At 39.5% G+C, this 23,547-nt stretch overlaps 2 protein-coding genes across 2 annotated transcripts in view; both read right to left on the reverse strand.

The window, feature by feature from the left end:
- The window catches only part of dyrk1b (dual-specificity tyrosine-(Y)-phosphorylation regulated kinase 1B), a 117,461-nt gene extending 111,642 nt beyond the window's left edge, over nt 1-5,819 (reverse strand). Inside the window, exon 1 of the mRNA XM_072913092.1 lies at nt 4,597-5,819. The gene's annotated coding sequence lies outside the window, so the exon portion shown is untranslated. The remainder of the gene's footprint in view (nt 1-4,596) is intronic.
- A 138-nt stretch (nt 5,820-5,957) lies between these two features.
- Nucleotides 5,958-23,547, reverse strand: part of fbl (fibrillarin) — a 19,191-nt gene continuing 1,601 nt past the window's right edge. The window contains exons 2-9 of the mRNA XM_061958395.2: nt 23,009-23,185; nt 13,509-13,640; nt 13,355-13,449; nt 13,117-13,287; nt 10,458-10,590; nt 9,454-9,566; nt 6,357-6,502; nt 5,958-6,127 (exon numbers count right to left, since the gene is read on the reverse strand). Coding sequence (XP_061814379.2) covers nt 6,103-6,127; nt 6,357-6,502; nt 9,454-9,566; nt 10,458-10,590; nt 13,117-13,287; nt 13,355-13,449; nt 13,509-13,640; nt 23,009-23,185 — 992 coding nt within the window. The 3' untranslated portion in view covers nt 5,958-6,102. The remainder of the gene's footprint in view (nt 6,128-6,356; nt 6,503-9,453; nt 9,567-10,457; nt 10,591-13,116; nt 13,288-13,354; nt 13,450-13,508; nt 13,641-23,008; nt 23,186-23,547) is intronic.

A 23,547-nucleotide genomic window follows, 5' to 3' on the forward strand; every position in this document is an offset into this window, starting at 1 on the left:
AACATGTTGGAGCCATGGATGAAGGGAAGAACTCACAGTACGTAACTTTTTAAGTCCATAGTGGCAACAGGCATTCATGAGTTCAGCTTTTTTGTGAGTAACGTTAACGTTATGCCTTTGTTGCAACGCGGGGCTGATGTGTCTCCGCCACATTTGACTCCGTTTTGAGAGAGAAAACGCACACTTACCAATTTGGAAATAAACGTAACGGGCAGAAATATCTCAGGTTGGTTTCATAATGGATCAATGTAGCCGGGCCCGATAAAGCTATATAAATATATTTAGATTTGAGTGACGCTTTAGTATAACTAAACGTTATGAAGGTGCTGGAATATTTCATGCTATTATTCAGAGGCAGCCTCAAATGAATCCTTTATTATTCACAACAGAAATGTGTACAATATCTGATTCACTTCTGATCTGATGACTTACATTTCTGTCTTATTATTGCTGTATGCTGCACCCCCAATGTCCACAACATGGTGCCTACACACTATGCTGGGTTTTTCAATCAAATACTGGAAAGGAAAGCAATGTAGTTTGTCTCTTTTATCCGATTATTAATCGATTAATCCAAGTAATAATCAACAGATTAATCGATTATCAAATTAATCGTTAGTTGCAGCCCTAGAATATAGGTATGTATAAATGTAAGTATAGATATATGTGTATGTATATATGTATGTATACATGAGTGTATATATACATGTATGTATATAAGTATGTGTACATGAATGTAGATATACATGTATGTATATAGGTATGTATACATGTGAGAGTAGATAAACGTGTATGTATCTATGTATGTATACATGTGTAGATAAATGTATGTATACATGAGTGTAGACGTATACACACACACAAACACCTATCTACACTCACGTATACATACATACATACATACCTATCTACATGTATACACACACACACACACACATCTACATGTATACATACACACACACCTATCCACATGTATACATACATACACACACCTATCTACATGTATACATACATACACACACACACACCTACACTCATGTATACATACAAACATACACACACCTACACTCATGTATACATATACACACACACACACACATACACACATGTATACATACACACACACACCTACACATGTATACATACACACACGTATACATATGCACACACACACACATACACTCATGTATACATACACACACACACACACACACACTCATGTATATACACACACACACACACACACACACACACACACACACACACACACACACACACACCTACATACATACATACATGCACCCACAGACACTCATGCATACATACACACACACACAAACACACTTACACTCATGTTTACATACACACACACACCTACACTCATGTATACATACACACACACACCTACTCATGTATACATACCCACACCTACACATATATACATACATACACACACACTAGGGATGTCCCGATCCGATATTTGGATCGGCCGCCGATATTTGCCAAAAAATGCGTATCGGCAAGGCATGGGAAAATGCTGATCCAGATCCAGTTTTAAAAAAAACCCCGGTCCGTGTTTTCCAACGCACCTATTTAAATAATAAATTCCACTTTTCTGCTGCTCCCTAATTTCCGTTCCGCATTTTCCAGCACACCTTCAACACATCCACATGTCTGTGGATTCTCACGCAGTTGCTTTTAGCTGCTGGCATTTCACGACAGGCTCTTCTCACGCTTTCCAGTGTCTCCCTCTCACAGACAGCAAGTGCACCTTCTTACACACGTCACATACTGTCACGTCATACGTCACATACCGTCACGTCATACGTCACATGCCGTCACGTCATACGTCACATGCCGTCACGTCATACGTCACATGCCGTCACGTCATACGTCACATGCCGTCACGTCATACGTCACATGCCGTCACGTCATACGTCACATGCCGTCACGTCATACGTCACATGCCGTCACGTCATACGTCAGTGTCACGTCACACGTCACATACTGTCACGTCACACGTCACATACTGTCACGTCATACTGTCACGTCATACTGTCACGTCATACGTCACATACCGTCACGTCACATACTGTCACGTCACACGTCACATAGTGTCACGTCATACGTCACATACCGTCACGTCATACGTCACATACCGTCACGTCATACGTCACATACCGTCACGTCATACGTCACATACGTATACGTCCTCTCCCAGCAGAGAGCGAGGTAGCAGCATGGCTAACGTTAGCTGTGATGCTAGCGCAGCCGCTAAGGTGCGCGCCTGCTCAAGCGTCCTCTGCGCACGGCAAATCTATGCCACGCACAAAATCAAATAAAAAAATAAGCGCATAACAATTTGACACACGGACACGACAAAGAAAACAGTTTTCGTCATCGTTGTTCAAATATTGTAACATCTGTCGAGACGCTTATCTCCGTTCGGTGCCACACGTCCACACCATCAAAATGCTGAGGCAAACATTTTCACATCAACACCATATGAAAAAATTAGTGATTTTTTTAGTTGTCATTTCCCTCTCTGCATGAAAGTTTAAAAGTAGCATATATTAATGCAGTATGAAGAAGAATGTTTTAATGTAGACACATAGAATCATCATACTGCTGTGATTATATGCATCACGTGTTCATTCAAGACTAAGGCAAAATATCCACATATATATCGTGTATCGCAATATGGCTTTAAAATATCGCAATATTAAAAAAAGGCCATATCGCCCAGCCCTAGTTTCAATGATGCCATTTCTGTTTGTCATGTATAATTTTGTCTATTTTGTGTTTATCCTTGAATAAACAGGTTAGTTTCTTGTTACCAACCATTGTGTATTATTCAAACTCCCCTAATTCAGCTGGCTAGTTGTTATCAAGAGTACTAAAACCCTTTACAACATGATTCTGACAACTAAGTAGGCTAAATAACTTTAAACTTTAATACATGCTCGGATAGGCCAGTATCAGTCAGTATCGGTATCGGATCGGAAGTGCAAAAACAATATCGGTATCGGATCGGAAGTGCAAAAACCTGGATCGGGACATCCCTAACACACACATCCACACTTATGTATACATACATACACACACCTACACACACACACACACACACACACACACACACACACACACACACACACACACACACACACACACACACACACACAGCTACATGTATACATCCATACACACTCACACCTACACTCATGTATACATACACACACACACACCTACACTCATGTATACATACACACCCACACAAGTATACATAACTCATACAACCCCAATACACTCAAGTATACATACACACACCTACAGTCATGTATACACACACACACACACACACACACACACACACACACACACACACACACACCTACACTCATGTATACATACACACTCACATACACTCATGTATACATACACACACGTATACATATACACACACACCTACACTCATGTACACTTACACACTCACACACGCACACTTACATACATACATACACGCACACACAGACACTCATGTATACATACACACACACACATAAACACACTTACACTCATGTTTACATACACACACACACACGCCTACACTCATGTTTACATACACACACACACACCTACACTCATGTATACATACACACACACACACACCTACACTCATGTATACATACATACATACACACACACACACACACACACATGTATACATACACACACACCTACACTCATGTATACATACACACACACACACACACACACACACACACACACACACACATGTATACATACACACACACCTACACTCATGTATACACACACACACCTACACTCGTGTATACATACACACACACACACACCTACACATGTATACATACATACACACACACACACACACACACATGTATACATACACACACACCTACACTCATGTATACATACACACACACACATACACTCATGTATACATACACACACACACCTACACTCATGTTTACATACACACACACACACGTATACATACATATACACACACACACGTATACATACATATACACACACACACACCTACACTCATGTATACATACACACACCTACACTCATGTATACATACACACACACACACACACACACACACACACACACACACACACACACACACACACACACACCCGTATACATACACACCCCTACACTCATGTATACATACACACAGACACACCCCTACACTCATGTATACATACACACAGACACACACCTACACTCATGTATACATACACACAGACACACACCAACACATGTATACATAAACACACCTACACTCATGTATACATACTGTATACATCTACTTATATATATATATATATATATATATATATATATATATATATATATATATATATATATATATATATATATATATATATATATATATATATATATATATACATATATATATATATATATATATATACATATACATATACATATACATACATACATACACACACACCGGAGCAATGCAGGGGTAAAGATGCTCTTCCATGCCAGGGTACCAAGACAACCTAAGCGGCTCCTTACCTCAGTCGGTGTGTCGACGGGGAGGAGCCATGTTCGGAACACGTCCACAGCTGCTAGTCCTCCTTCACACGCACCAGTCGGGGGTAGAAACCATGTTCGGAACACGTCCTGGTAGTCCTACCGGTCGGAGGTAGAAACCATGTTCGGAACACGTCCTGCTAGTCCTTCACACGCACCGGTCGGAGGTAGAAACCATGTTCGAAACACGTCCTGCTAGTCCTCCTTCACATGCACCGGTCGGAGGTAGAAACCATGTTCGGAACACGTCCTGGTAGTACTTCACACGCACCGGTCGGAGGTAGAAACCATGTTCGGAACACGTCCTGCTAGTCCTCCTTCACACGCAGAAGTCGGAGGTAGAAACCATGTTCGGAACACGTCCTGCTAGTCCTTCACACGCAGCAGTCGGAGGTAGAAACCATGTTCGGAAAACGTCCTACTAGTCCTTCACACGCACCGGTCGGTCGGAGGTAGAAACCATGTTCGGAACACGTCCTGCTAGTCCTCCTTCACACGCACCGGTCGGTCGGAGGTAGAAACCATGTTCGGAACACGTCCTGCTAGTCCTCCTTCACACGCATCGGTCGGTTGGATGTAAAAACCATGTTTGAAACACGTCCTGCTAGTCCTCCTTCACACGCACCGGTCGGAGGTAGAAACCATGTTCGGAACACGTCCTGCTAGTCCTCCTTCACACGCACCGGTTGGAGGCAGTAACCATGTTCGGAACACGTCCTGCTAGTCCTTCACACGCACCGGTCGGAGGTAGAAACCATGTTCAGAACACGTCCTGCTAGTCCTCCTTCACACGCACCGGTCGGAGGTAGAAACCATGTTCGGAACACGTCCTGCTAGTCCTTCACACGCACCGGTCGGAGGTAGAAACCATGTTCGGAACACGTCCTGCTAGTCCTCCTTCACACGCACCGGTCGGAGGTAGAAACCATGTTCGGAACACGTCCTGTTAGTCCTCCTTCACACGCAGCAGTCGAAGGTAGAAAGCATGTTCGGAACACGTCCACAGCCGCTAGTCCTTCACACGCACCGGTCGGAGGGGTAAAGCATGTTCGGAACACGTCCACAGCCAGGATGTGAACGGTCATGGAGGGCCTGACTGAAACATGTGTCCGGCAGTCGACTCATGAATCAGCGGGCTGCTGGGCGCACACAAGCCGCGGTAATTCCGCCTTTAGCGGCGGGAAGATGCTAACGACGCTCGCTGCATAGGGGCGCGCTCCCGATGCCAGGCGCGCTCCCCACACCTTCCCCACAAAATGGCTGCCAAAACAAAAGCAGAATTTGCACTCCTTGCTTCCTCCCCAAGAAGACGTCTGAACACACCTGCACTCTTTCAAGGCAACTTTGCAAAAGTTAAATGTTCTTTAATGAAAAGTTCTCTACATGGTGACACAGGACAAAAAAGGGAGACATAAAAAAAGAGAGTTGACCAGAGCTCATCCAACAAGTCAAAGGTCAGGCTGGGGGATTCAAGATGGCAGACGGCGGTCACTTCTTCTGTTTGGGTGGAGGTCTGAGGAAGACAAAGCAAAGGCATGAGTCATGTGACATCTTTTAGGAACAATATGTTGGACCCTGTCAAAGCAGACTGGGGGCTGATGTGTTGCTATGGTAACTGCTCTGTCATGCAAACCTAAGTTGTTGGAGAAAACACTAGAAATATTCATGTTGATGTGATGGAAAAAGCATCAGCATGTAGTTGCAGCAAAGCACCACTAGATGGAGCCACAGAAGAGGAGTACCTGTAGATGCCCACCACCACAGCATGGTCTCGCTCATAGGGCTCCAGGGTGAGCTGCTCCTGCGGTTTCATGTTCTCGCCCGTCATCTTCTTCACCTCCGACGCAAACACCGCTTCCGGGGCGGCCGTGGAGTCGATGCAGTTGGCCTGTGGAAGGAAACATGAAGGTGAGCACACTGTGGACCATGTTGGTCTGTGGACACCAAGGAAACATGAAGGTGAGCACACTGTGGACCATGTTGGTCTGTGGACACCAAGGAAACATGAAGGTGAGCACACTGTGGACCATGTTGGTCTGTGGACACCTGCTGTTGTGTGTGTAGATAACAAGTGGTGTGCAGATGGACATATAGTAGATCTTGTATGAACATTAGTAAATATAAAAGTAGATGTATGAACATTAGTAAATATAAAAGTAGATCTTGTATGAACATTAGTAAATATAAAAGTAGATCTTGTATGAACATTAGTAAATATAAAAGTAGATGTATGAACATTAGTAAATATAAAAGTAAATAATGTATGAACATTAGTAAATATAAAAGTAAATAATGTATGAACATTAGTAAATATAAAAGTAAATAATGTATGTACATTAGTAAATATAAAAGTAGATCATGTATGAACATTAGTAAATATAAAAGTAGATCATGTATGAACATTAGTAAATATAAAAGTAGATCATGTATGAACATTAGTAAATATAAAAGTAGATCATGTATGAACATTAGTAAATATAAATGTAGATCATGTATGAACATTAGTAAATATAAAAGTAGATCTTGTATGAACATTAGTAAATATAAAAGTAGATGTATGAACATTAGTAAATATAAAAGTAAATAATGTATGAACATTAGTAAATATAAAAGTAAATAATGTATGAACATTAGTAAATATAAAAGTAAATAATGTATGTACATTAGTAAATATAAAAGTAGATCATGTATGAACATTAGTAAATATAAAAGTAGATCATGTATGAACATTAGTAAATATAAAAGTAGATCATGTATGAACATTAGTAAATATAAAAGTAGATCATGTATGAACATTAGTAAATATAAATGTAGATCATGTATGAACATTAGTAAATATAAAAGTATATCATGTATGAACATTAGTAAATATAAAAGTATATCATGTATGAACATTAGTAAATATAAATGTAGATCATGTATGAACATTAGTAAATATAAATGTAAATAATGCATGAACATTAGTAAATATAAAAGTAAATAATGCATGAACATTAGTAAATATAAAAGTAGATGTTGTATGGACATTAGTAAATATAAAAGTAGACGTCGTATGAACATTAGTAAATATAAAAGTAAATAATGCATGAACATTAGTAAATATAAAAGTAAATAATGCATGAACATTAGTAAATATAAAAGTAGATCATGTATGAACATTAGTAAATATAAAAGTAGATGTTGTATGAACATTAGTAAATATAAAAGTAGACGTCGTATGAACATTAGTATATATAAAAGTAGATGTATGAACATTAGTAAATATAAAAGTAGATGTATGAACATTAGTAAATATAAAAGCAGATGTTGTATGAACATTAGTAAATATAAAAGTAGATGTTGTATGAACATTAGTAAATATAAAAGTAGATCATGTATGAACATTAGTAAATATAAAAGTAGATCATGTATGAACATTAGTAAAATATAAAAGTAGACGTCGTATGAACATTAGTAAATATAAAAGTAAATGCATGAACATTAGTAAATATAAAAGTAAATAATGCATGAACATTAGTAAATATAATGTAGCTGTTGTATGAACATTAGTAAATATAATGTAGCTGTTGTATGAACATTAGTAAATATAAATGTAGAAGTTGTATGAACATTAGTAAATATAAAAGTAGATGTATGAACATTAGTAAATATAAAAGCAGATGTTGTATGAACATTAGTAAATATAAAAGTAGATGTTGTATGAACATTAGTAAATATAAAAGTAGATCATGTATGAACATTAGTAAATATAAAAGTAGATCATGTATGAACATTAGTAAAATATAAAAGTAGACGTCGTATGAACATTAGTAAATATAAAAGTAAATAATGCATGAACATTAGTAAATATAAAAGTAAATGTATGAACATTAGTAAATATAATGTAGCTGTTGTATGAACATTAGTAAATATAAAAGTAGATCTTGTATGAACATTAGTAAATATAAAAGTAGATCATGTATGAACATTAGTAAATATAAAAGTAGATCATGTATGAACATTAGTAAATATAAAAGTAGATCATGTATGAACATTAGTAAATATAAAAGTAGATGTTGTATGAACATTAGTAAATATAAAAGTAGACGTCGTATGAACATTAGTAAATATAAAAGTAAATAATGCATGAACATTAGTAAATATAATGTAGCTGTTGTATGACCATTAGTAAATATAATGTAGCTGTTGTATGACCATTAGTAAATATAAAAGTAGATGTTGTATGAACATTAGTAAATATAAAAGTAGATCATGTATGAACATTAGTAAATATAAAAGTAGATCATGTATGAACATTAGTAAATATAAAAGTAGATGTTGTATAAACATTAGTAAATATAAAAGTAGATGTTGTATGAACATTAGTAAATATAAAACTAGATCATGTATGAACATTAGTAAATATAAAAGTAGACGTCGTATGAACATTAGTAAATATAAAAGTAGACGTCGTATGAACATTAGTAAATATAAAAGTAGACGTCGTATGAACATTAGTAAATATAAAAGTAGACGTCGTATGAACATTAGTAAATATAATGTAGCTGTTGTATGAACATTAGTAAATATAATGTAGCTGTTGTATGAACATTAGTAAATATAAAAGTAGCTGTTGTATGAACATTAGTAAATATAAAAGTAGCTGTTGTATGAACATTAGTAAATATAAAAGTAGATCATGTATGAACATTAGTAAATATAAAAGTAGATCATGTATGAACATTAGTAAATATAAAAGTAGATCATGTATGAACATTAGTAAATATAAAAGTAGATCATGTATGAACATTAGTAAATATAAAAGTAGATCATGTATGAACATTAGTAAATATAAAATACCTTGATGGAGATGACAAAATGTCCGCCGTTCTTGAGGAAGTTGTGAGCATTGAGAGCAACAATCCTGGTCTGGTCAGGTTGTGCCACATCAGCAAATATCACATCCACCATTCCTATTTTGGAAACAACATCAGGACTTATAGAGATTCACCATCAATCAATAATACATATTGATCTCAATATCTACTTCTCATTAAACATCTAATCAATACATATTGATCTACACAGCCACATCTCATTGAACATCATCCAATCAATACTTATTGATCTAAACATCTACATCTGATTTAACATCTTCCAATCAATACGTACTGATCTACATATGATTGAACATCATCCAATCAATACATATTGATCGACACATCCACAACTCATTGATAATCCAATCAATACATATTGATCTAAACATCCATATCTGATTGAACATCATCCAATCAATACACATTGATCGACACATCCACATTTCATTGATCATCCAAACAAAACTTATGTATTCTATAGACAAACATATATCTACAGTATATCTACATCTGTGTACATACCGACCAACATCCTGTACTAGACAGTAGTATGTGTGTACATACCGACCAACATCCTGTACTAGACAGTAGTATGTGTGTACATACCGACCAACATCCTGTACTAGACAGTAGTATGTGTGTACATACCGACCAACATCCTGTACTAGACAGTAGTATGTGTGTACATACCGACCAACATCCTGTACTAGAGAGTAGTATGTGTGTACATACCGACCAACATCCTGTACTAGACAGTAGTATGTGTGTACATACCGACCAACATCCTGTACTAGACAGTAGTATGTGTGTACATACCGACCAACATCCTGTAATAGAGAGTAGTATGTGTGTACATACCGACCAACATCCTGTACTAGACAGTAGTATGTGTGTACATACCGACCAACATCCTGTACTAGAGAGTAGTATGTGTGTACATACCGACCAACATCCTGTACTAGAGAGTAGTATGTGTTTACATACCGACCAACATCCTGTACTTGTGTGGGTGGCGAGCGTCCTCGATGATGGGAATGATGTTGGTGCGTTTCTTGGCCACGTTGAGAAGATCACGACCTGATCGGTGAGAAAACTCTACCGCATAGACAAGCCCTTCCTGCAACAACACACTTTATATACCACTAGTATATTTACATGATGATATACTGCTTCTATGTAGTACTCCATGTTGAAATAAGTAATATACAGTCATATTTACTCCATGATATACTGCATGTATGTAGTACATCATTTGGAAACAAGTATTATCCAGTGATATGTACTCTGTTTAAACTTAATGTACAAACCCCGTTTCCATATGAGTTGGGAAATTGTGTTAGATGTAAATATAAACGGAATACAATGATTTGCAAATCCTTTTCAAGCCATATTCAGTTGAATATGCTACAAAGACAACATATTTGATGTTCAAACTGATAAAAAAATTATTTTTTGCAAATAATCATTAACTTTATAATTTGATGGCAGCAACACGTGACAAAGAAGTTGGGAAAGGTGGCAATAAATACTGATAAAGTTGAGGAATGCTCATCAAACACTTATTTGGAACATCCCACAGGTGAACAGGCTAATTGGGAACAGGTGGGTGCCATGATTGGGTATAAAAGTAGCTTCCATTAAATACTCACTTATTCACAAACAAGGATGGGATGAGGGTCACCACTTTTGTCAACAAATGCGTGAGCAAATTGTTGAACAGTTTAAGAAAAACCTCTCAAGCAGCTATTGCAAGGAATTTAAGGATTTCACCATCTACGCTCCGTAATATCAAAGGGTTCAGAGAATCTGGAGAAATCACTGCACGTAAGCAGCTAAGCCCGTGACCTTCCATCCCTCAGGCTGTACTGCATCAACAAGCGACATCAGTGTGTAAAGGATATCACCACATGGGCTCAGGAACACTTCAGAAACCCACTGTCAGTAACTACAGTTGGTCGCTACATCTATAAGTGCAAGTTATAACTCTCCCATCTATGCAAGGCGAAAACCGTTTATCAACAACACCCAGAAACGTCGTCGGCTTCACTGGGCCTGAGATCATTTAAGATGGACTGATACAAAGTGGAAAAGTGTTCTGTGGTCTGACGAGTCCACATTTCAAATTGTTTTTGGAAACTGTGGACGTCGTGTCCTCCAGACCAAAGAGGAAAAGAACCATCCGGATTGTTATAGGCGCAAAGTGTAAAAGGCAGCATGTGTGATGGTATGGGGGTGTATTAGTGCCCAAGACATGGGTAACTTACACATCTGTGAAGGCACCATTAATGCTGAAAGGTACATACAGCTTTTGGAGCAACATATGTTGCCATCCAAGCAACGTTACCATGGACGCCCCTGCTTATTTCAGCAAGACAATGCCAAGCTACATGTTACATCAACGTGGCTTCATAGTAAAAGAGTGCGGGTTCTAGACTGGCCTGCCTGTAGTCCAGACCTGTCTCCCATTGAAAATGTGTGGTGCATTATGAAGCCTAAAATAGCACAACGGAGACCCCCGGACTGTTGAACAACTTAAGCTGTACATCAAGCAAGAATGGGAAAGAATTCCACCTGAGAAGCTTCAAAAATGTGTCTCCTCAGTTCCCAAACCTTTACTGAGTGTTGTTAAAAGGAAAGGCCATGTAACACAGTGGTGAACATGCCCTTTCCCAACTACTTTGGCACGTGTTGCAGCCATGAAATTCTAAGTTAATTATTATTTGCAAAAAAAAACATCAACATATGTTGTCTTTGTAGTGCATTCAATTGAATATGGGTTGAAAAGGATTTGCATATCATTGTATTCCGTTTATATTTACATCTAACAATTTCCCAACTCATATGGAAACGGGGTTTGTACATGCAGTTTATCGAATATTATTCAATGACTATTACTGTGATATACTGCATGTATGTATGTGACTATTACTGCGATATACTGCATGTATGTATGTGACTATTACTGCGATATACTGCATGTATGTATGTGACTATTACTGTGATATACTGCATGTATGTGACTATTACTGCGATATACTGCATGTATGTACGTGACTATTACTGTGATATACTGCATGTATGTATGTGACTATTACTGTGATATACTGCATGTATGTATGTGACTATTACTGTGATATACTGCATGTATGTATGTGACTATTACTGTGATATACTGCATGTATGTATGTGACTATTACTGCATGTATGTATGTGACTATTACTGTGATATACTGCATGTATGTATGTGGCTATTACTGTGATATACTGCATGTATGTATGTGACTATTACTGCGATATACTGCATGTATGTATGTGACTATTACTGCATGTATGTATGTGACTATTACTGTGATATACTGCATGTATGTATGTGACTATTACTGCATGTATGTATGTGACTATTACTGTGATATACTGCATGTATGTATGTGACTATTACTGTGATATACTGCATGTATGTATGTGACTATTACTGCATGTATGTATGTGACTATTACTGTGATATACTGCATGTATGTATGTGACTATTACTGCATGTATGTACCGGTATGTGACTATTACTGTATGTATGTATGTGACTATTACTGTGATATACTGCATGTATGTATGTGACTATTACTGCATGTATGTGACTATTACTCACGGGCCCAACAATGTCGGAGACATGGGACACGGTGGTCCCAGAGGCTGCCCCCAGGTACATGACCTTGGCTCCAGGTTTGATGTGGATCTGGTCGACTCCTCCCAAGATGGCTGCTGCCAGCTTGGAGCGGAAAGGATTCCAAGCTCTGTATTCAATCTTGCTCTCGCCTTCCTAAAGAAGCAAAAAGAGGAGGATGAAAAGTGTGCGAGTGAGGTGAAGGAACACACCTGTGTCTCACCTCCACACTCATCCTCTTCTCTCCATACACTGATTCTCCTACCACCATGTTCTTGGTGACCAGAGCGTCCTCTCTGCCTCGGCAGATGAACACTCCTGAGGACAAAGGGTGAGGTGAGGTACTAAGTAATGTTTGAAGAGCAGAAGAGACTAACCTTCATGTCTATGAGGCTCCACAAACACCTTCCTTCCTGCTCCGAAGCCTCCTCTGCCACCCCGTCCTCTTGGGGTGCCTCTGCCTCCTCCTCGTCCCCTGAATCCACCTCCTTCTGGGGAGCGGAATCCACCTGAGGGCAACATCAGCCATGAGGACCAATGCAGCTACCAACTGAATGGTGTCGCTACCAAACAATGAATATTGAAATATCTTGCAGATGAAAAGGTAATAGTATTCTACACAAAGTTGTCATTTCCATGGCAACCAAACATGATAGAAAAGACTCAGAATGCTGATGTATGTAATGGTGCTGACTTTCAGGCATGTGAAGGAGGAATATTTATGTTCTATTATAGTTCTGCCACACCAACCCTGACAGAAAATGTACAACATGAACTTTCCTGCATTTCTACACTATATTTGACTTTAGCTTTATTCTCATCAACCAACTTTTTGGACACTTCATGTGGTGTGTTGACTAGATCATCATTGATCATTGGGTGTGTTGACTAGATCATCATTGAACATGTGGTGTGTTGACTAGATCATCATTAATCATGTGGCATGTGGACTAGATCATCATTGATCATGTGGCGTGTTGACTAGATCATCATTGATCATGTGGTGTGTGGACTAGATCATCATTGTTCCAGACGAGAAGCACGGTGTTTAGTGTTCCAGACGAGAAGCACGGTGTTTAGTGTTCCAGACGAGAAGCACGGTGTTTACTGTTCCAGACAAGAAGCACAGTGTTTAGTGTTCCAGACAAGAAGCACAGTGTTTTTAGTGTTCCAGACAAGAAGCACGGTGTTTAGTGTTCCAGACAAGAAGCACAGTGTTTTTAGTGTTCCAGACAAGAAGCACAGTGTTTAGTGTTCCAGACAAGAAGCACAGTGTTTTTAGTGTTCCAGACAAGAAGCACGGTGTTTAGTGTTCCAGACAAGAAGCACAGTGTTTTTAGTGTTCCAGACAAGAAGCACAGTGTTTAGTGTTCCAGACAAGAAGCACAGTGTTTTTAGTGTTCCAGACAAGAAGCACGGTGTTTAGTGTTCCAGACGAGAAGCACGGTGTTTAGTGTTCCAGACGAGAAGCACGGTGTTTAGTGTTCCAGACGAGAAGCACGGTGTTTACTGTTCCAGACAAGAAGCACAGTGTTTAGTGTTCCAGACAAGAAGCACAGTGTTTTTAGTGTTCCAGACAAGAAGCACGGTGTTTAGTGTTCCAGACAAGAAGCACGGTGTTTAGTGTTCCAGACAAGAAGCACGGTGTTTAGTGTTCCAGACAAGAAGCACGGTGTTTAGTGTTCCAGACAAGAAGCACAGTGTTTAGTGTTCCAGACGAGAAGCACGGTGTTTACCGTTCCAGACAAGAAGCACGGTGTTTAGTGTTCCAGACGAGAAGCACAGTGTTTAGTGTTCCAGACGAGAAGCACAGTGTTTAGTGTTCCAGACGAGAAGCACAGTGTTTAGTGTTCCAGACGAGAAGCACGTGTTTAGTGTTCCAGACGAGAAGCACGGTGTTTAGTGTTCCAGACAAGAAGCACAGTGTTTAGTGTTCCAGACAAGAAGCACAGTGTTTAGTGTTCCAGACGAGAAGCACAGTGTTTAGTGTTCCAGACGAGAAGCAGTGTTTAGTGTTCCAGACGAGAAGCACAGTGTTTAGTGTTCCAGACAAGAAGCACAGTGTTTAGTGTTCCAGACAAGAAGCACGGTGTTTAGTGTTCCAGACAAGAAGCACGGTGTTTAGTGTTCCAGACAAGAAGCACGGTGTTTAGTGTTCCAGACAAGAAGCACGGTGTTTAGTGTTCCAGACGAGAAGCACGGTGTTTAGTGTTCCAGACAAGAAGCACGGTGTTTAGTGTTCCAGACGAGAAGCACGGTGTTTAGTGTTCCAGACGAGAAGCACGGTGTTTACTGTTCTAGAGAAGAAGCAGTGTTTACTGTTCCAGACAAGAAGCACAGTGTTTACTGTAAAATGGAAGGTAAATAAAAACTTATAATTTCTGGAAGCAACAATTTTACTTAAAATAAACAGTGTAGATGTGCTAATTTGAGTGTGTAGTTTAGTGCTATATTATTATTATTATTATATCTCCCATCCGGTTTGAAGCTGAAATATTACAACGGGACATTTTATTTTGGAATCTTTTTTTTTTTACTACTAATTTTTGTTGCTTTGCAGAAGTTCTCAAAGACAACGTGCGTACTTCCTGTGTGTGAGCTTCACCCACCGAGACAAAGATTGTGAATGAGTGAAAAGAGGACTCTGTTGAGTTAATTTTATTGTTAAAGCTGCTGAGAGCCATACACAGAGTGAACCCTCTTTTTTCCGGTCTGAAGAGAAACTAAGAAAACAATTGATACATGCTGCCGAAGTCTTTGAACATTTTTATTTATTGATTATTGATTAATCAGCCCAGGCCCACCTGTCCATTGTCTTTCAAACCAGCCCCTAATTACAAAGCCCAGGAAACATTACCAATGTTTTTTAAGCGTGTCAAAGTTGTCCCACGACAACTGACTGTCATCAGAGCAGACGGGGGTGTTGTAGCAAACACATCAGCGTAGGGCTGCTCCGATAAAAGCATATCACTGACCATAGACATATCAATATATATGACCATAGACATACTGTATCTATCATATATATATATATATATATATATATATATATATATATATATGACCATAGACATGTCATCCATATCAATATATATGACCATAGACATACTGTATCTATTAGAGATGCGCGGTTTGCGGACACAACCGCGGAGTCCGCGGATTATCCGCGGATCGGGCGGATGAAATAAAAAAAAATAAGATTTTATCCGCTCGCGGGTCGGGTCGGGCGGATTAATTAGATTTTTTTTTTGTTTTGTTTTTTTGCGGGTGGCAGTTAAACCAATTGGGAAATATATATACATAGTTAAATGTTGTTACCCACATACGAAAAACGAGCAGGCACCTGCTGCATATGCCACAACAGAAGAAAAAAAAAGAAAAGAGATGGACACTTTTACGGAGCGGAGAAGGGACGCCTCGCCGGGGTCCGGGACCGAGGCCCCTTCCCCCGAGAGGGCCCCACCGGGAGCCGTAGCTGAGGCGATCCGCGAGAAGGGCCCGACGCACGTCCAGGGTCACTACCGCGCCCACCGCACCGACACCCCGCCTCGTCCGCTTTCGCCGCGGCCGGCGTCACGCGCAGCAGGTAAGCAGCTTACCTGCCCGCCACCCCCGTGGCCGGGGGCTCGTAACATGGGTCACTCCGCGCGCTCCGCCCGCGCAGCTTACCTGCTTGCCACCCCTGTTGCCGGGGGCGCGTAACAGGGGTCACTCCACGCGCAGTGCGCTCACGAAAGGGGTGGGGCTCACCCTGGTTGATATAGAGAGCAGGACGGTGGCCATGGAATTTCATTTAAGGTTTGTGATAAACCATCAAACTCATTCGTTAAAAGGACTCTATAGTAATATAAAGCAAAATTTTCTGGACATTATCATGCAAGAAAAGTTTATTTTTGGGATCGCGATCACCGCGTAATGATTTTTAAAGGTTGCATTACATTATTAACTGTCCCATGTGATCAGCCAGTGCGATTGGAAGTCCATGCTCAATTATTGCCTCCGTAAATAAAACTTTGGCATTCATCACATCCAAAGAATCTGTTTGGGCGACGAAAAACGTTGAAAGTTTTCCACTTGTATCGCTAGCAACGGCATTAGACTTGTTTTTTTTTTTTGTCCCAACGTGGTCTTTTACATCGCTAATTCCTCCGTGTCCGATCGAAAATTTTTGTCTGCACAAGGTGCAATTCGCGTAGTTTTCACCCTTTTTTTTTTTTTAATTAATATTAGATATATAACAACGGGCGGATGGCGGGCGGATGCAGTTCTGACCAAACGTTACATCGGGTGGATGGCGGATGGATGACGACTTTCTGACGCGGTTGCGGATGAGATAAATTGCCTATCCGCGCATCTCTAGTATCTATATCTATATATATATATATATATATATATATGACCATAGACATGTCATCCATATCAATATATGACCATTGACATATCCAGTGCAGCCACGCTCCACCTATCGACGGCACAGCGGTGGAGATGGTAAGCAGCACCAAGTTCCTGGGGGTGCAGATAACTGACAATATGACCTGGTCCCTACACACCGGAGACATGTCATACATATCAATATATATGACCATAGACATGTCAATATATATGACCATAGACATATCAATATATATGACCATAGACATATCAATATATATGACCATAGACATATCAATATATATGACCATAGACATAATATATATATGACCATAGACATAATAAATATGACCATAGACATGTCAATATATATGACCATAGACATGTCAATATATATGACCATAGACATGTCAATATATATGACCATAGACATGTCAATATATATGACCATAGACATGTCATCCATATCAATATATCCATACGAGTTGGGAAATTGTGTTAGATGTAAATATAAACGGAATACAATGATTTGCAAATCATTTTCAACCCATATTCAGTTGAATATGCTACAAAGACAACATATTTGATGTTCAAACTGATAAACTTTATTTTTTTTTGCAAATAATCATTAACTTTAGAATTTGATGCCAGCAACACGTGACAAAAAAGTTGGGAAAGGTGGCAATAAATACTGATAAAGTTGAGGAATGCTCATCAAACACTTATTTGGAACATCCCACAGGTGTGTAGGCTAATTGGGAACAGGTGGGTGCCATGATTGGGTATAAAAACAGCTTCCCAAAAATGCTCAGTCTTTCACAAGAAAGGCTGGGGCGAGGTACACCTCTTTCTCCACAACTGCGTGAGCAAATAGTCAAACAGTTTAAGAACAACGTTTCTCAAAGTGCAATTGCAAGAAATGTAGGGATTTCAACATCTACGGTCCATAATATCATCAAAAGGTTCAGAGAATCTGGAGAAATCACTCCACGTAAGCGGCATGGCTGGAAACCAACATTGAATGACCGTGACCTTCCATCCCTCAGACGGTACTGTATCAAAAACCAACATCAATCTCTAAAGGATATCACCACATGGGCTCAGGAACACTTCAGAAAACCACTGTCACTAAATACAGTTGGTCACTACATCTGTAAGTGCAAGTTAAAGCTCTACTATGCAAAGCGAAAGCCATTTATCAACAACATCCAGAAACGCCGCCGGCTTCTCTGGGCCCGAGATCATTGAAGATGGACTCATGCAAAGTGGAAAAGTGTTCTGACGAGTCCACATTTCAAATTGTTTTTGGAAATATTCGACATCATGTCATCTGGACCAAAGGGGAAGCGAACCATCAAGACTGTTAGACGCAAAGTTCAAAAGCCAGCATCTCTGATGGTGTGGGGATGCATTAGTGCCCAAGGCATGGGTAACTGACACATCTGTGAAGGCACCATTAATGCTGAAAGGTACATACAGGTTTTGGTACAACATATGCTGCCATCTAAGCGCCGTCTTTTTCATGGACGCCCCTGCTTATTTCAGCAAGACAATGCCAAGCCACATTCAGCACGTGTTACAACAGCGTGGCTTCGTAAAAAAAAGAGCGCGGGTACTTTCCTGGCCTGCCTGCAGTCCAGACCTGTCTCCCATTGAAAATGTGTGGCGCATTATGAAGCGTAAAATACGACAGCTGAGACCCCGGACTGTTTAACGACTGAAGCTCTACATAAAACAAGAATAGGAAAGAATTCCACTTTCAAAGCTTCAACAATTAGTTTCCTCAGTTCCCAACTGTTTGAGTGTTAAAAGAAAAGGTGATTTAACACAGTGGTGAACATGCCCTTTCCCAACTACTTTGGCACGTGTTGCAGCCATGAAATTCTAAGTTAATTATTTGCAAAAAAAAATTAAGTTTATGAGTTTGAACATCAAATATGTTGTCTTTGTAGCATATTCAACTGAATATGGCTTGAAAAGGATTTGCAAATCATTGTATTCCATTTATATTTACATCTAACACAATTTCCCAACTCATATGGAAACGGGGTTTGTATATGACCATAGACATGACGATACATCCATATCAATATATATGACCTTAGACATATCAATATATATGCCCATAGACATATCAATATATATGACCATAGACATGTCAATATATATGCCTATAGACATGTCAATATATATGACCTTAGACATGTCAATATATATGACCATAGACATATCAATATATATGACCATAGACATGTCATCCATTTCAATATATATGACCATAGACATGTCATCCACACACTTGTAAAAAGAGCTCAGCAGCGCATGCACTTTTTGCGTGGGATGAAAAGAGCACAGCTCTCTCAGCACATTCTACAGAGACACTATAGAGAGCCTGCTGACCAACAGCATCTCTGTCTGGACTGGAGCCTGCAGTGCCTCAGACTGGAAGTCTCTCCAGAGAGTGGTGAGGACGGCGGAAAAGATCATCAGGACTCCTCTTCCTCCTATCCAGGAGATGGCAAAAAGCCGCTGCCTGACCAGGGCTCAGAAAATCTGCAAAGACTCCTCCCACCCCCACCAAGGACTGTTTTCACTGCTGGACTCGAGGGGAAGGTTCCGCAGCCTCCGAAGCAGAACCTCCAGGTTCTGTAACAGCTTCTTCCCTCAGGCCGTAAGACTCTTGAACGCATCATAATTATCCCCTCAATTCCCCCCAAAACGGATTAACTCGCTGGAATAAAAAAAGACAACATACATCCATAAACGTGGACGGACGCATGTGAAAAAGTGCAATATATTTATCTGTACAGTAATCTATTTATTTATTTATATTTATTGTTTTATATATGCACCTTATTTCTTTTTTATCCTGCACTACCATGAGCTTATGTAACGAAATGTTGTTCTTATCTGTGCTGTAAAGTTCAAATTTGAATGACAATAAAAAGGAAGTCTAAGTCTATCCATATCAATGTATATGACCACAGACATGTCATCCATATCAATATATATGACCATAGACATGTCATCCATATCAATATATATGACCATAGACATATCAATATATATGACCATAGACATGTCATCCATATCAATATATATGACCATAGACATATCAATATATATGACCATAGACATGTCATCCATATCAATATATATGACCAGAGACATATCAATATATATGACCATAGACATGTCATCCATATCAATATATATATACACATGACCATAGACATGTCAATATATATGACCATAGACATGACATCCATATCAAAATATATGACCATAGACATGTCATCCATATCAATATATATGACCATAAACATGACATCCATATCAATATATATGACCATAGACATGTCATACATATCAATATATATGACCATAGACATGACATCCATATCAATATATATGACCATAGACATGACATCCATATCAATATATATGACCATAGACATGTCATCCATATCAATATATATACACATGACCATAGACATGTCAATATATATATATATATATGACCATAGACATATCAATATATATGACCACAGACATACTGTATCTATATATATATGACCATAGACATGTCATCCATATCAATATATATACATGACCATAGACATAATATATATTTGACCATAGACATAATATATATTTGACCATAGACATGTCAATATATATATATATATATATATATATATATATATATGACCATAGACATATCAATATATATGACCATAGACATATCAATATATATGACCATAGACTTATCAATATATTTGACCATAGACATGTCATCCATATCAATAAGAAATGTGTTTTGGTGGGAAGAATAAAGCATGGTTGGTTGCATGAACAAAACAGGAAGTGGTTAGTGAGCACACACACTAAACAACCAATCATGGATCAGTATCAACTGTCACGCTGTTGATTATCTGCAGCAAGTGAGAAGAGAAATGCAGAGAGCAAAGAAATAGTGGACAAAAGTCACCTCTGCTCTATTTAAAAAACTAAAAGGCTTCATTTTCAACTCAAGTCTGTTCCTTATTTGGGATACTATAATAAGAGATGTTTTTCTTTTGATGTAAAAAAGCGCCTCGTCACAGCCACATTTGTATCTGTACTAGATTATGATCTTTTTAATATGAATGGTATTCAGATGGTGGACTATGATGACCATGGTCTTCAGATGGTGGACTGTGTTGACCATGGTCTTCAGATGGTGGACTGTGTTGACCATGGTCTTCAGAAGGTGGACTGTGTTGACCATGGTCTTCAGAAGGTGGACTGTGTTGACCATGGTCTTCAGAAGGTGGACTGTGTTGACCATGGTCTTCAGAAGGTGGACTGTGTTGACCATGATCTTCAGAAGGTGGACTGTGTTGACCATGGTCTTCAGATGGTGATGGACTGTGTTGACCATGGTCTTCAGATGGTGGACTGTGTTGACCATGATCTTCAGATGGTGATGGTGGACTGTGTTGACCATGGTCTTCAGATGGTGATGGACTGTGTTGACCATGGTCTTCAGATGGTGGACTGTGTTGACCATGATCTTCAGATGGTGATGGTGGACTGTGTTGACCATGGTCTTCAGATGGTGGACTGTGTTGACCATGATCTTCAGATGGTGATGGTGGACTGTGTTGACCATGGTCTTCAGATGGTGATGGTGGACTGTGTTGACCATGCTTCTTCATCACAAACGGTGACATGTACACTCCCTCTCTGTCCACTAGGAGACTGTGACTGGTACACTTGTATGGACTCTTCTGGGACTATGACATTAGTGCATTGATTCCACAGAAGTACGGACTCTTATGCACTGAGAGGTCCAACCATCAGATGTTCTCTACCTTTTGCTGGCATTGAGCTGGGAAAAAAAGCTTTTGTCTCTGCAGATCCTTGTGCTTGGAACGTGTTACAAAGAGACTAGAAGGTGACTGAATTTGCATCCTTAAATCTAAACAGAATTTGAATCAGCCTCAGTTATCTGTAACTGCTTTACTTGACGTCCATCCTGTCATTTTAATGAGTCATATTTGTTCATCTCCATGGGCTTTGTTCCTGGTTAAATAAAAGAACCACCATAGATTCCAGCGATCGACGACTACAGGCAAAATCTAATCAGATTGGAAATTGAGAGACCTTTGAAGACATATTACTAAATATTAAATGAACAGAGCTTGATTCCAGGACCGCCGCGAGCACAATGGCCGACACCTTGTCCTTGCTCGCCCTGCCCTCAGCAAGCTTTACCAACCAGTGCGAGTTGGCGTCACTACCCTGGCTATTATTGCTAATCTCACGGTAGAAGCAACAAATATACACTCAATTCTTGGTTTGACGGCTTATCTAGCTCTTTCACAATCTTTGTAGCAGAGGCTCTCAGGTCCTACATCTTGTTGGAAAATTCTAAAAGGCTGTTTCATGTCACCCTGGATCCTTGGCTACGGTCGTCGTCTTACTTAGACCAACTTTATTGATCCACAAGGGAAATTGTTACCTCTTCCTCTGAATCCTCCTCGTCCCCCACGGTCTCCTCCTCGTCCCCCACGGTCTCCAAAGCCTCCTCGTCCGCCACGGTCTCCGAAGCCTCCTCGTCCCTCACGGTCTCCAAAGCCTCCTCGTCCCCCACGGTCTCCAAAGCCTCCTCTGCCGCGGCCTCCTCTTGGACTGAAACCTGGACCGGGAGCAGAGTCACTTGAAACAAAGACTGGTCTTCCTTAGACTTGCATGGTACGGAATACATACGGAAGCAAGTAGCAATCCGCAATGTGAAAGCATAGAAATAGTCATTACAAAGCAGTCAGCTACATAGCGGCCGAAGAGTAGTTTAAGATACTAAGTAATACAAAGGCCAATGAGTAGTTTAAGATACTAAGTAATACAAAGGCCAATGAGTAGTTTAAGATGATACTAAGCAGTGTTGGGACTAACGCGTTACTGTAACGCCGTTAGTTTCGGCGGTAACTAGTAATCTAACGCGTTATTTTTTATATTCAGTAACTCAGTTACCATTACTACATAATGCGTTACTGCGTT

The sequence above is a fragment of the Nerophis lumbriciformis genome, linkage group LG04 (genome assembly GCF_033978685.3).
Source record: "Nerophis lumbriciformis linkage group LG04, RoL_Nlum_v2.1, whole genome shotgun sequence".
NCBI lineage: Eukaryota > Metazoa > Chordata > Actinopteri > Syngnathiformes > Syngnathidae > Nerophis > Nerophis lumbriciformis.